We start from the raw sequence: 13,710 nt of genomic DNA, 5'->3' as shown, positions 1-13,710 counted from the left end.
ACATTTTTGTGAGTAGACAAAAGTCGCACAAATTTTAGCATTTTCACAAAGGGGGCGAATTTGTTTGTTTACAAAATAAACAATTTTAATTGACTTCAATAGATATTTTTTGGCAGTTCTGTGTCCTTTATGATCCCCTCTTTCATGGAGTAGCATTATTGGGAAAATAAGCATTTGAGTAAGAGACCAACTTCAAATATGATTTTCTCAAAAAGTCTTATTCTGGCGATATCAAACAAATCTATCCATTCATGAAAAGGGCAGACAATTTCATACCCTCTATAGGTCACCTGACTTACTGGCTACGATCGGTCAATTGCTTGTGGGCAAAATCTTGTCTTTCCTGGTACAAATGCACCAATTCCAAATCTAAAGCGATAAATAGCATTCACACACTAACAGCAAAATATATCATGCTTCCATAGCCCCTTGTGGCTAGCTTCGACACATTGCCCCCTTTGCTTCAGGCATGGAATCCATGAGATGCATGCATCTGGCAACGGAAGTTGGCATACCAGTATTAATGATTTAGTGCTTGAGTAAAATGGCTAAGATGGTAATGAAGGTAACAGTACTGACGGCAGTGGCACGTCAGTCGCTGACGTCGGTCATCAGTCACCCTCATTAGTCACGTAAAATCATGTCCCCCCCTCCACTGAGCTATGAGTGTCAGGTTGGGGTAGTGGTTCTCTCCTCGCCTTTCACCTCCGCGGCCCGGGTTCAATTCCCGGTTTGATCCACATGTATGGATTGGGTTTTCATTCCCTCTCCAATTCCGTAAGTTTTAATGAGAATATTCTTCTGGGATTTTTCTCCCACCTCTATCTGACACCGTAACTGCTTCTCACTGTCTCCATGATGAGCTACGGTGCCCAGGGCACTTTTGAGGAATTCTTGGTTTCATTCCCAGAAATACTTAACACCCTCACCCAGAAGCCTCCTTGGCGCACTAGTACCCGTCTTGCAGTTGTGAGGGAGAACTCGCAGCAGACTGTGAAATCTGAATGCAGACATCAATAGCAGTTCGTAGCAATTCCTCCTGATGGTGGGATGAATATTGACCTGCAAAAAAAATTTTTTTAAATAACACTGCATTTCTGCAGGATGCTTCTTCGAAATTCAATTTGAAATACCAGAGAAATATGCAGAAGGAAACCAAATTTTCAGGAAAAACATTGCTAGGTTTACACCATATCTGTGTAACAAGAAATTCACGAACAAAATTTCTGAAAATCAATTCTTTGTGAAGTTCCAATAAACTAAAGGCACACACCGACTTCCTTTACTCTAGCTTCTGTTGCACTCTGCATGCTTAGTTCAAAGTGACAAAGAAGTCAAGACAAAAGTCCTCCTGAATTAAAAACTGGCGTCAGCAGTCTTGTATAAATTGAGTCCTAGCCAAAAGATCAAGGTGAGTACCCTGCCCTATGCACTTGTAAACCAGCACTAAATGCTTGAGGTACATAAATGTCGACCCCAAGGGAAACTGTTGCTGGGTAACACAGCGTACCCTTCATAGAAGCTTACCTCTGGGTCAAGAAAGAAACCAACACACTTGGCCTGCAGAGCCCTGGAATGGAAGAGGACAAAAAATCAAGAGAGAAATAGATTTCAAGCAAGAGAGCAAAGCATTAGCTAATGAATAATAGAAATGTAGAAATGTAAAAAAGGAAAAAACCTGGTGACCACTGCTTGAAGGCTACAGTGACCTAAAATATACACCTCAAAAAGGTTCGAGGGTGTAGCATTTCGATCTCAGTGGAATATTTCTCAAAGGCAATACAACAGAGGCTTTAAAGCACCTTTCATGGTAGTTACCGTGCAATCAAACGAAGTATTTTTGAGACCATTTTTTGACTGAATGAGCACAAAAACCTGCAATACCTGCATGTGAATGGGCACATGTCTAACCATGAGTGCATGACAAAAACATTATCCTGGTATCTTTAAACCAACAATAAAGTTTCATCTTCCCGTTCCTTTTTTAATACAGCAAAGTGTCTAAAGTCCATTGGAACATTTCAATGAAATAAGCTTTCAACGGTCCCTATCAATTTCTCAATTTCAGATATTTACTATGGCAGCACAACATTTTTTTTTTAATTTGTAGTCTCATGCAATGCATATCCTTTGTCACAGTGCATTTGCTAAAAGAGAGCAAACAGGCAGGACAAACAGACTTTGTTATGTCCTGTCCAGTTTTGTTCCCTGGATATCCCAGTGTGTGTGGAGGTGTGCAATAATGCACCCAAAGAAAGTCAGATCGGTACTTCAAATTTCTGTCACACTGGTTGGGTCTATACCTGTGGTGGCCATTGCTATTTTAAACCTACTGTAAAAGTTTTGTACCCTGGACATCCCAGTGTGTGTGGAGGTGTGCAATAATGCACCCAAAGAAATTCAGATCAGTACTTCAAATTTCTATCACACTGGTTGGGTTTATACCTGTGGTGGCCATGGATATTTCAAACCTACTGTAAAAGCTTGGCCTTGACTTTACTGATGATGGCCCCGGAGCTGTCCACAGTCAGAGTATACCGTATGCCTGGAATAAACAAAAAGCAATCAATCAGCTATAATGGAAACATCTGTACGATTTTTTCCTTGCATGAAGATGACATGGCTGCAGTTCGGTCCATCACGAGTCCAGTCACGAGTCCTTTCCCAGGCCATCTGAAGAGCAGTCACAAGTGACAAGGTGAAAAGTGACAAGGAATGCTTTTGTCGGGGTTCGTGTTCTTAACCTGTGACTGGACCACTTGCGATGGACAGTGGACTTGCAGGGACTTGTGATGGACTCAACTACATAGGCCTACTGAAAATGGACAGAAACAAGAAACTGGATTACTGCTTCATATTCAGGTGAAGCTTCCAACGTGCAACAACGGTTTCTTACAAGCAACATCACAGTGAGCTGCAGAACCTGGTGCTATACTAAATGTACCTCAAATGAGACAAAAGGTGTGTTTCGGTTTGCATGAAACAAACACTGCTTCTGATTATTACAAATGTGAACAGATGCAAAGGTCAAAATCGCTCACAAACATAAAAGGCAAATGTGTTCAAGCAATGATCAACAACCAAAACAGTTACCGGGTACGACACTCAAAAACGCCCAAGCCAGTGCATGCATAAGAGAGCAGGTGGTTTGTTGGTCCCCACTTTATTATGTCAAGTTTGACTAAATTCTCAACACTTCTCCCCTTTTTTCCTACATTTAAAACAAACATGTCTTTTCCTTGGGCACATAACACTTTTGACAACGTGTATCTCATTTCAACAAGTATACTTACTTATTTTTTAAATTTCAGGGTTTTAATTTGAGGAGAAAAAATATTACCAGGGAAAGAACAATATTAGGGAAAATATTGTAAAGGAATAGTTGACAATAAACAACGGCCAACAGGTGGACAGACTGACAGACAAGCAGATTGACAGGTGAGTAGCGGGATTACTTACTAACATCCTTGTACCGGGTGAAGTCGTTGCACACTTCCAGCGTCTTTGTGTTGAACAAAAGCCCACACCACGGAAACATGTCTGTAAGGAAGGAGGGAAAATCACCTGGCCATCGCTCCAAGGGAATGAATATCGTCAATTAATAAGCAGGTGTAATGTTTAGATCAAGGAGAGATCTTTCATCCTTGCAGGGTCTTTTATCCCACAAGGAATTCTTCTCAGAAAGGAAGACTCTGCTGAGATCCAAACCTCATACCCCAGAACCCTTTGCAATGCACATATTTCAAGTCCCTTCGGTCTATTGGTAGTTGGGTCATTCCATGAAGTTGGGGCACAATTTGTGACAGTGTCAATTGTTACATGGGTTTTGTAAAAATGAACAGCTATTTCCCTGCAGGTGGATTCCAAATTGACATTGTTATACATCTTGCAAGACTGAATACAGAGGTGTGTGTTATTTTGACAGAGTAAATGACCTACTCTTCAGGTCATGGAAGACGGTAAAAGTTACCCACGTAACAAAGACACTGTCACAAATTGTGCCCCAACCTCATGGAATGCCCCAGTTAGCAGAGGCTAACTGTTTTTGTCTTACAGAAGCCTCAATAAAAAGCTCACCTTAACTCAAGAAGCATCATATCTAATCCCACCCCTTATTTTAGGCCCTCAAGGATGGATTAAAACAAGCCTTGCATGACAAACAACATTTTAAAATTAGTCTTTGAGTTTCTAGAATCCTGCTACTGGGGAAAAAAGAAAGTCTGGGCTTGTTTAGAAGAGATCAACCAACAAAAAAACAGAGGGAATGTTTTGACCGTTACCTGATGGGCCGACGCTCTGGACTTGACGACCGTCAAACACAAAAGGGAAATTGGTCAGTGTCTTTGTTGGATTGGTCTGGCAACCGTACTCTGGCAGACCTGAGGAAGGGATCAGGGAGTACACTGTTTACAAAAGACGGAAAGATTTATAGCATTTTCCGATGGCAGGAACCAACCGAACAAAGCAACTTCATAAAAGTGGGAAAACATTTCTTGGAATTTATTGAATTTCATGAGAGATTTTCAACAGATCCTTGGTTTGCCATCTTAGTGCAGTGCGTGTTACCAGGAAAACCTCATCCATTGAGTGTAAGTACCAGACGCAAAATGCCATTGTTTTGGATCTTCTATAAAGAGAATACAGCACAAGACCAAAAGATACCATTTAATAATACTCTGAGGAAAGATTCCGCTTTCTCGAGATTCGGTGTCACAAGCAAGAAATCATCCAGCAGTCGCATCATCAACTGCAGAGAACAAAACCAAAATGATGCAATGTCAATTGTGAGCTGACCAATGCCAGGAAGGAGATTATCCCTGAAGTTTTGAAATTTTTTTTTTGTATCTGCTTGACTAAAGAGTGACCCGTTTTGATTCAAACTCTGAGTCCAATTCCTTTGGCTGGCATCTCACTTGAAACATAATCAAAAGAAGATGCTAGATCAAATTTGTCTTTGTAATGTTTATGAAACAAATTGTCATTTTACCCTGGTATCAAAAAAGCACATCTACAATTGCTGTCACTTGCATACAGTAACATGCCAATACTACAAACAACCACCAATGGAGATGTAGTGGAGTCTTATTTATCACCAAATATTGAGCAACTGGTTTGGAGTACAACAAAACACTGGCAGAGAACAGAAAATGATAACTGTTTGGAAGAAAAAATTTAAACCTGGGCCTTTGACCACATAAAAATACTTTTTCATTAAACTTTGGGTGAAAGTTGCTTGACAAGTACTTAGCGGGTACTTTCTGAAACCTAGCAGCCTAGTTCACGCAAGATTCTGATAGTCCAAAATCTTAGTATTCACAATAATTTATCCCTGAAGTTTTATCCATCCAAATAACGGCAGTAGAGTGGGTACTTATGGAGCACTTGGCTACAACTGTGAACTGGCAGGTAAAGATTTAACTACCACATCTACCTCGTCTTGTGTCATTGGAGGCAGGCATCTGGTTTCCATGGCAGCATAGAAGAAGTTGCAGAGCAAGGAGGAGACGGTGGAACCTTGAGGAATTCCCTTCTGCCTCAGGAAATACCGGCCCCCAAACTGGATACAAAGGAAAAAAGAAAAAAAAAACACCAAAAAACACAAGCTTTAAGGCCAGTTCACAAAAACTAAGCAAATTTGACATACTAAAATGTTTCCAAATAGGTCACTTAGGAGACATTTTGTGGTAATTTTTTCAACATTAGGGAGACATCGGTCATAGGGGAGACATTTCAATGCCTCCCTAATGCTCCAACTACCAAAAGGAGGAAAGTTTTTAGTGTCCACATTTTGAGAGATGATAGATTAGGGTCTGAAAGGAAAACATGCAAAGTTTGGTTAAGATCGGATTAGGGAATATTGAAGTATGGGATGGTAAAGTTTGAAAAATTCCTATGGGAATGTCTCCCAAGTGACCCATTTTCGGTAATGTAAATTATTATTATCATTAGTATTTTATTCATGCCAACACTGTACATTACAAAGGGATAGGCATTGGAAGGACAAAAGTAATAAAAATCACTGTGGTCAAAGGACATGTCTCCCCACACCTAGCCATGAGATAAAAACTAGACATATATATGCATGTGCAAATAAGTGACCCAACACATCAAAATCAGGAATGCCTCACATTGACCTTTTGAGATATGTGCATGGCTAGACAGAGAATTTCATAAGCTTTCAAATGGTACATATTACAAGTGTGTGGCATCTTTGGTTCTCCAGTTATGATCTGATGAACATGACAAGTCATATGAAAGCTTCTTTCTGACCATGCACATGTACATATCGGGTATCTCAAAAGTGAATTTGAAACTTATTCCTGATTTTGATGTGCTGGGTCACATATACACCTGTGTATAAAATCGACATTTGACAGTTAATAAAAAACAGCAGTAATGAATAATTAATAAGGGTAACCCAAAATGTAAGACATAAAACATATAAGTATCAAAACAATAACTGACTGAATCTAAGACAAAACTGTACAGATGATGACATTACGAACATATTCAGGGAGATTAGACCATAAACGAGGAAACAGATGAAAACATGTTTGCACTTGAGTTGAAACGTGCAAATATTTGATCAGATATCACAAAAATCACACAATCGTACATGCTTGTTCTCACATGTGACATGGCCTCTTCCTAACTGGCATTTCATACTTTCCTCAATTTCGAACACAAAGACAAACTTCAGGTCAATATTCCCGAGAAAAAAAACCACGGAATCAGATTGGGGCCGATCAGCATTTTGGCCTGGGTGGGGTTCGAATCCCTGTCGCAGAGATGTGAAGTTGAAGGAAGTACCCCAACACAGGCCTAACTCCCTGGGTAAAGCTGTACCTGTTTCATATGTACGGACATTCCTTTGCTGGGGACAATGCTCCATTTCCTCCCACTATATGATAACTCCTCCGAGCTGGATTTTGGGGGATAATTTCCTGAATTATTCCTCCTGGATCTCCCATGGACATTCCTAGCCTCAAAATACCTCTAAATCTTATTGTCAGTGAAGGGAAACACGTACTGTGTGGACGTGTGAGCGAGTCCATACATCTCCCCACCCTGCTGTATGTAGACCTCTTTTGTTTGTTTGAAACATTTGTGTATACAAACGCAACACACTGTTCCCCCCCTCCCACACACACAAAAATATACAATTTAGTCCCTTGGGACACAGTTCAACAATATGGAGGTGCATTCAACAGTCAGTCCTGTCAGAGATAAAAAGCCCAGACTCTCTCAGAGATCACCGCGGGGGGCCACTCTCAGTTCCTGTCAAAGTATCCCAGAGAAGGACACTCAGGTAACCCGACTGATAAGCTGGGAATGTTCACACTATGACTTCCTGATACACAGGACAATGAGCACAAAGGGGTTGTCAGTTCCAATTGGCTACTGATGCTCACTGTTTCCTCTACCTTTGGCACTGTCGCGAGTCCCGTTGATGATAGTGAGCCACTGACTGGCTGACCCGCTGCTTACATAGGGAAGTGCATGCAAAAATAATTTTCGGTGCCACGCAGGTATGTACTCTCTTGTTGGCATTGTGGAGGACCATTGGTGTCCTAAGGTAACTTTAATTTGGTGAGATTAAAAGTGATGGTTCTGCGTCCAACCACTCAGTGGTGCTAGCTTACATTATACATATACGTGTACTGCCATGCTGTTAACGATAAATTTACATCCTGTGTGATATTGTTTTTTCATCGTATTTATAGCTGTTGGTTTCATGTGTTGTGTTTTTCAAGCATTTTGCTTGGTTGATACTGGTAGTTTTGTTCTTTACTCTTACGAATCTGAACAAGCATCGTTTCAAGCGAATTTGTTTTTTTTAATAAACCTGTGTGAATGATGGTGACAGACACAGGTCTTCGGGTAGTGGTATTCACTCTCTTGTCTTGTTTTCAAAATCTTGGGGAGACAGGTTGACAGCTGGAACATGGATAATGATGGTATTGAAAATGAACCAGGCCGTGAGGTCAAGGCAGGTCAACCTGATGGTCAAAATGGACTGCCGACTCTAGGCAAGAAATGGACGCTCTGGATGGATATCAAGCAAGGAGGTTGCCTCGGTGAGCAGGGCGTGGTAGGGTACTGCATGGATGTTGCCGTGCACTCTGACGGCAGCATCATCATCGCCGACACGGAAGGCAACAGGCTGATCAAGCTGGGGCCCTCAGGGGATCAGCTCCGATGGGTCCACCCAGAGGCTGACCAGCCGGGCTGCATAGACAACCCAACCGGCGTGGCGGTCAATGCAGATGATCAGCTGCTCGTGCTGGATGACAACACCTCCCTTAAGATCCTGAGCCAGGAGGGGGAACTGGTCCAGCAGTTCACGCCCTTGATGGAGTCTGGAGGTGTCCCATCGTGCATTGCAGTGGATGGCCAATGTCAGATAGCCATTGGTGACGAAGAGAACGATGTCATCATGCTTTTCACCCCCAAAGGCTCAGTTATAAAGACTATTAAAGCTCCCATGATCGCCGATTATCTCACCGTCGACAGCAAGGGCAACTTCCTCTACACCAACTTCTCTGAGAGCAAGATGTTATCGGTCGATTGCCATGGCAATGAGGTCTTCTGCAAGGATACCGTGGGGGAGAGTGGTCAGCCCATCCACCCCTCGGGGGTGTGCTGCGACAGCGCCGGGGACATCTATGTGTCGGCACAGGCTAGCCCCAACATACAGTCTGGTGGGATTCACCACTTTGACCCAGAGGGCAGGTACAAGGGACAGGTCATCCTGGGTCTTTCCAACCCGTTTGGGATCGTCTTCACCCCAGGTGGTCAGTTGGTGGTTGCCGATGGTGTGTCCGTGAAGATATTTCACAGTGCCTGAAACCTGGCGGACTTTCAACGGTGGACTGGTGGAACTTATGCCTCAGCAAAGCTACTTGTGTAGTGGTAGACTTACTATACTCTTAAATATTGGCTTAGCTTACAAACAGGAATGCAACCTATGCTTCCAAACTCAGCAAGATTTCTATGCAAATGCTGCATGCTAAAACACTCAATGACCCTCACGCTCATGAGTAAAGAAAGTTGTGGTATTAAGCAAAGTCCCTTTGTTTCAGCACGGGTTGGGAGGGGAGAATTCAACCCTTTCTAGATATATCTTTCATTTTTTTAGGAATGGAAAGTGGCAACAGTTTTGAAACTGTGATTTACTGTGATATGAGGATTCTTTTATGTATAAAAAACATTGGACATTGTCTTTTAAAAAAAATCTGCATTCCCCCCCAACAAAAAACACCCCTGGATATACCACAGGCAAGGTCATCACATTATTCTCTTCACGAACTTTCTGATCTGGACACACAGAAATGTAATGGTCTACCAACCTTGACTATGTCACAGCCGACATGTTTCTTCAGTGAAGCCATCACCTGCTCAGCTGAGGTTGAATGGCTCCACACCTGCACACAAACTTCAATATCAGTCTCAAGATGGTTGTGTTTCAAACCTTTCCAAAGTACATGTACACCAAGGAACTATATGCCAAATTTTACACTGTGACGGATCAGGATATTCATAGGAGGTAGCGAGCATTAGAGTGAAGTGAAACGTTCTCGAAAATTGAACAAATGAACTTGACACTGTCTTGCTAATTAGACAAACCTGAAATGGGGTAAAATTATGAGCCATTGCAGTGCACTGGTGAACTCTGAAAGTGAAGTGAATACTCTTCAAGTGCTATTTGTCTTGTTCCTATTGGACATTAAATTGCAAAATTATCCGTTGTACAAGTTGGAATTGTTTTGATAACCTAACATTAATACATTGAGGAAAGCTTTTTTCTAGAAGTGAAGCGGATGATTTTCACACTTTTTTTCTTCACAGGTTGAATTCTAAATAAAACAAAGAAAAAACAGCAAATGGGAACAACAGTACATGTATAACTGAAGCGTACAATTGGGAAAAGTATCCCAATTGAGATTTGACAGGTTTCTCCGTGAAGCCCTATGCCTAGTTCCATCTGAATTTGGGCAAGAATCTGTACCAACAAATTAGGAAGTACCACAACAAAGGAATAACTCAGTTGGTGAGGCACCAGAATGGTGTGCCGGAGGTCGCAGGTTCAAATCCTTCTGTCAATTTTCTTGTTAATCGATATGATCTTCTCTTAGGCACATGGACAGTTTCCCCTGTATGATCGGAGGATTCGAGTCAAGAACACATTGAGCTTTCAAGTTGTGATCTTACGTACCCTGTTGACGAGGACCGCACTCTTCCACTGTTCCTCCCGTGCCTGCGCCAGCAGCATCTGATGGAAGGTCAGGTGACGGCCCTCCTCCAGGTGAGCATGTCTGCGGAATGCCCTCCTGGGGGTGCCGCCTCCCTGAGTCACGGCCACGTAGCGGTGGATGGTGAAGAGTTGATTCTTGGACTTCTCACCAAGTTAAATCAGACAAAACGAAAAGAAGAAATAAACAGCTGTTTTCATCGTGCTGAGCTACGAACTGGAACAGCCTCAAATATCAAAATGAAGGCCCACTATATCAGACGTTCTGCCATAACTTAATTCAAGAATTTCTTTATCAGTAGCAAAGTTCAATCCAAGTATTTATAAAAAACAGGTACTACATTTCAAAACTAACAGTGAGTGACCAATTACAGAAACTGTCGTTTACAGTTTCATATGAATAGCTCATGGCATCTATTAGGTCTCAGGAACTAGTATTGTAAATATAAAGACATGAGAATGCTAATTGTGAAACCATTGGGAGTACTTGACCAGTACTTGACTGCAACACTGCTCAATGAAAATGGAAGAAAGTAATTGGGATAAAAGCGTCAGGCTTTCTACCTGTTAGCAATGTCAAAGTGATTATGGGAGGTTAAGTGGGGCACTCTAAGAGAGCCCTCCCTCAACAAATTGTCCAAGGTACAACTACGTAGTTTCCCTTGTTTTTTTCATCAGGTTGAAACTTTCACAGGAAATGTAGAATTTGCTGTGTGATTTTTTTAATGAACACAGGCAAGAGAAATTTATCTACACCAGAGTTGTATTCAAGTCCATCGCAAGTCCCTGTAAGTCTTGCACAAGTCATTCAGTCTTGGGCCAATTCACAAGCTAGTCAAATTCTTTTGTCATTGTTTACCCTGTCACTTATGACTGGCCTTGTAAAGGGACTTGTGACTGGCCTTTTGAAGGGACTCATGATTGGACTTGTGAAGGGACTTGTGACTGGCCTTGTGAAGGGACTTGTGACTGGCCTTGTGCAGGGACTTGTGACTGGCCTCGTGAAGGGACTTGTGACTGGCCTTGTGAAGGGACTTGTGACTGGCCTTGTGATGGACTCGAACACAACACTGCTACAAACCTTCAATTTGAGGAGTTCCGTTATGACACTGAGCAAGGCAATGTGAGGAATAGAGTCATAACACTGACTGATGTCCACTTTGACAAAGTACAAAGGTCTATAAAAGAAAAAATATACATGAAAGATCTTTTATTTCCTAATCAAGAGTCCTGTTTTGGAATTCAATATACAAGTAAAGACTCATCAAAAATCTCAAAAATTTGACAGGAACTTGTTCATTCTGTGGCTGTCTGCAAAAGGTATTGGGCCCTTTTCTTCAAAGCTTTGTTTTACACAGTGTGTGGTAAATCTGGTGTGGCATGACCTCACTGAAGTGGGTCTAGTGTTGCTGGTAAACCACCGGAACATACTCGTTCCTATGTGTACAGTAGTGGTTTCCCTGTCAGTCAATGACCTTTGTTAAAGGGGAACTGTGGACGAACTCTTCTGCTACTGTCTTCCATTTTGGAAAAGTGTGAAAAACACGGTGGAAATGCCATTTTCTGGGAAATGTTCTGGGAATGGCAGAAGGTAAAGTCACTGCGGCAGCTTTATCCCAAAATCAAGGCGAGGTGGAAAGTTTGAGTACCAAATTTACTGCCAAATATCAGACTCGCTGGGAGTGAACAATGCTAGTATGGACTCTGGATGGTGAGTGCATGAAATTACCGTACAAAATAAATTTACTACTTCAGAAATCACAGTTGTACGAAAATTGAATTTTAAGGAAACAATAACTTGCAGAGTACTAACTTAAACTAAAACACTGCCCCTGTTCACTACTGCCCCTCTTGACCCCTTGCAGCTGGTATTCAGTAGAATGGTTCATTAACATGGCGAGGAACCATTGAAAAAACATCAAGTGCAATCCCTCTATTAATGCTTTATGTAAAGTGGCTCCACGTGAAAGCAGTGCGCCCCATATGAAATAAGCAAAATTTTTCTCAATCCACGGATTTCTAGAACAAGAACAACTTCTACCTGCAAACAGAACCGGCCTCACCTGCTTTCCTGTTTCCTGTATTCCAGCACAAACTGCTTCCACTTCTGGTAGGCCTCGTTGATGCTGAAGAGGGACGAGCCTAGGCAGGAGGGTTGCCCAGAGCGATGGAATGTCAAGATGCTGTAAACGTCTTCCAGCAGAGTGTTTATGGAGACACTCTGGGGGGGGGGGATGCAGTTTGTGAGTAAAGAACATATGTGCAGTGACTTTTAGGATAAAGGACCTAAGGATCAGAGGTGTAGTGGATTACTTATTCAATTTGAGTTGAATGCCAAGAACTTGTGGCCTGGACTACTGACCTGAAAATCTCTAGTTGATTTGGCAGATAGTGTGGAACTGACTCCAGCACGTGAAGTTGCTATGTGCGTCCTTGGCAGTGTTGTAGTTGAGTACTTTTTGAGTAACACGCTCTCTACCAAATAATGAACTAGCCCTGAGCAGCGGCAAAGCTAGGTTTTTACTAGTGTGGGGGGGGGTACCAGCATCTTAGTTGTGTGGTTTTTGGGAAGCTTTTGTTAGCCTTATTCAATATCCACTCATCTTTTTTTTTAGTGGGGGGGGCACCAGGAATTTGTGGGGGGCACATGCTCCCCCCCCCGGCTACGCCACTGGCCCGAGGGACCAAAGCTAGAAAACAACTAACATTTGATGATGCATGCACAAAGGTAAGACTACAAAATAAAATTATGTCTTCAAACTATCATTATTTTGTAAAAATCATGTTTTCAAAACAAAAATACCCGGCAGTGTACTTTCCAAGTACTTTCTCTTTAAAATGTTTTTTACAAAACTGGCAGTGTCAATGTATACTTCATAGCACACATTATTGAAATAACTAAGATTACTCGTGTACCACACAGAATCTAAATGTGAGCTTTATCGATATTCACAAGTTCCCCTTAAGGCTGGACTGAAAGACACCTGAATGCACCTGTCCTTGGAACGAACTGTGCATCCATAAGGGAGCCCTGAGGGACATCCTTTCTGAGTGGCAGAGCGCCCTCTTTCTCTCTGCACAGGGTCCACTGAAGCACTTTTTATGATACCTGCTTGCCGGCCCTGGCTGCCTGCTTCATGTTGGTGATGGGCCTCAGGCTGCTGGCCTTGGGCACAAAGCGCAGTGAGGAACAGCCAAAGGAGGCCCCCGATGCGACAAAGCTTTCTGCCAGTTTCTGAGGCGGATATGAAGGCGTCATTGAAGTTTAGATAGCAGCATTTCAACACCAATAAGCCATTTGCAAGTTAAATATGAATAAAATCTGGTACACTGAGTTATCTGATTGCACATAAACAGAACAATTTGAATTCCCCAGACTAAAGACACTGTTGTTATACCTTGTGATTCAGGGTAAGCTTTTGCATCTCTGGAAGGGACTGGCACAGTTCCTTTGTGCA

The 13,710-nt window shown here is 42.2% G+C and overlaps 2 protein-coding genes across 9 annotated transcripts in view; one reads left to right on the top strand and one right to left on the bottom strand.

Moving 5' to 3' along the window:
• The window catches only part of tert (telomerase reverse transcriptase), a 39,921-nt gene that overhangs the window by 16,298 nt on the left and 9,913 nt on the right, over window positions 1–13,710 (bottom strand). For 5 of the 6 annotated variants that reach the window (XR_015427610.1, XM_087145360.1, XM_087145359.1 and 2 more), the window contains 12 exons: window positions 13,362–13,487; window positions 12,316–12,473; window positions 11,334–11,430; window positions 10,217–10,396; window positions 9,351–9,425; window positions 5,432–5,557; window positions 4,663–4,747; window positions 4,281–4,379; window positions 3,460–3,540; window positions 2,476–2,545; window positions 1,528–1,570; window positions 930–1,062 (listed from right to left, as the gene is read on the bottom strand). Coding sequence is in view for 4 of the 6 variants with exons in the window: in XM_087145360.1 (XP_087001486.1) it covers window positions 930–1,062; window positions 1,528–1,570; window positions 2,476–2,545; window positions 3,460–3,540; window positions 4,281–4,379; window positions 4,663–4,747; window positions 5,432–5,557; window positions 9,351–9,425; window positions 10,217–10,396; window positions 11,334–11,430; window positions 12,316–12,473; window positions 13,362–13,487 (1,273 nt within the window). In the remaining 2 variants the exon portion in view is untranslated. Of the gene's footprint in view, window positions 1–929; window positions 1,063–1,527; window positions 1,571–2,445; window positions 2,546–3,459; window positions 3,541–4,280; window positions 4,380–4,662; window positions 4,748–5,431; window positions 5,558–9,350; window positions 9,426–10,216; window positions 10,397–11,333; window positions 11,431–12,315; window positions 12,474–13,361; window positions 13,488–13,710 lie in introns of those variants that run through there. The other variant, XR_015427611.1, reaches the window with a different exon arrangement.
• LOC110980812 (uncharacterized) lies at window positions 7,313–12,475 on the top strand. 3 transcript variants are annotated; one of them, XR_015427612.1, is made up of 3 exons: window positions 7,313–7,529; window positions 10,137–10,306; window positions 12,342–12,475. XR_015427612.1 is itself a non-coding variant. In XM_087145362.1 (2 exons), exons 1-2 carry the CDS (start codon window positions 7,532–7,534, stop codon window positions 8,846–8,848), a joined length of 963 nt encoding a protein of 320 aa, XP_087001488.1. In that variant the 5' UTR covers window positions 7,327–7,531; the 3' UTR covers window positions 8,849–9,817. The 3 variants fall into 3 exon arrangements, 2 of the variants coding, with proteins under 2 accessions (XP_087001488.1, XP_022093511.1); XM_087145362.1 differs by lacking the exons at window positions 10,137–10,306; window positions 12,342–12,475 and adding an exon at window positions 7,931–9,817 and having other exon boundaries at window positions 7,327–7,576; XM_022237819.2 differs by lacking the exons at window positions 10,137–10,306; window positions 12,342–12,475 and adding an exon at window positions 7,931–9,817 and having other exon boundaries at window positions 7,329–7,529.

This window comes from Acanthaster planci, linkage group LG14, assembly GCF_054643075.1.
Source record: "Acanthaster planci isolate LZ-2023a linkage group LG14, COTS_SCS, whole genome shotgun sequence".
Taxonomy (NCBI): domain Eukaryota; kingdom Metazoa; phylum Echinodermata; class Asteroidea; order Valvatida; family Acanthasteridae; genus Acanthaster; species Acanthaster planci.
Note: the sequence above shows the minus strand (reverse complement) of the source record. Positions and strands in the feature narration are given on the sequence as shown.

What these genes read in the sequence shown, in the direction of transcription:
- LOC110980812 (XM_087145362.1), top strand. Translation starts at nt 7,532, where the DNA reads ATGTACTCTCTTGTTGGCATTGTGGAGGACCATTGGTGTCCTAAG. An exon ending in AGGACCATTGGTGTCCTAAG is followed by an intron (nt 7,577 to 7,930) that starts GTAACTTTAATT and finishes TTGGGGAGACAG; the next exon opens with GTTGACAGCTGGAACATGGA.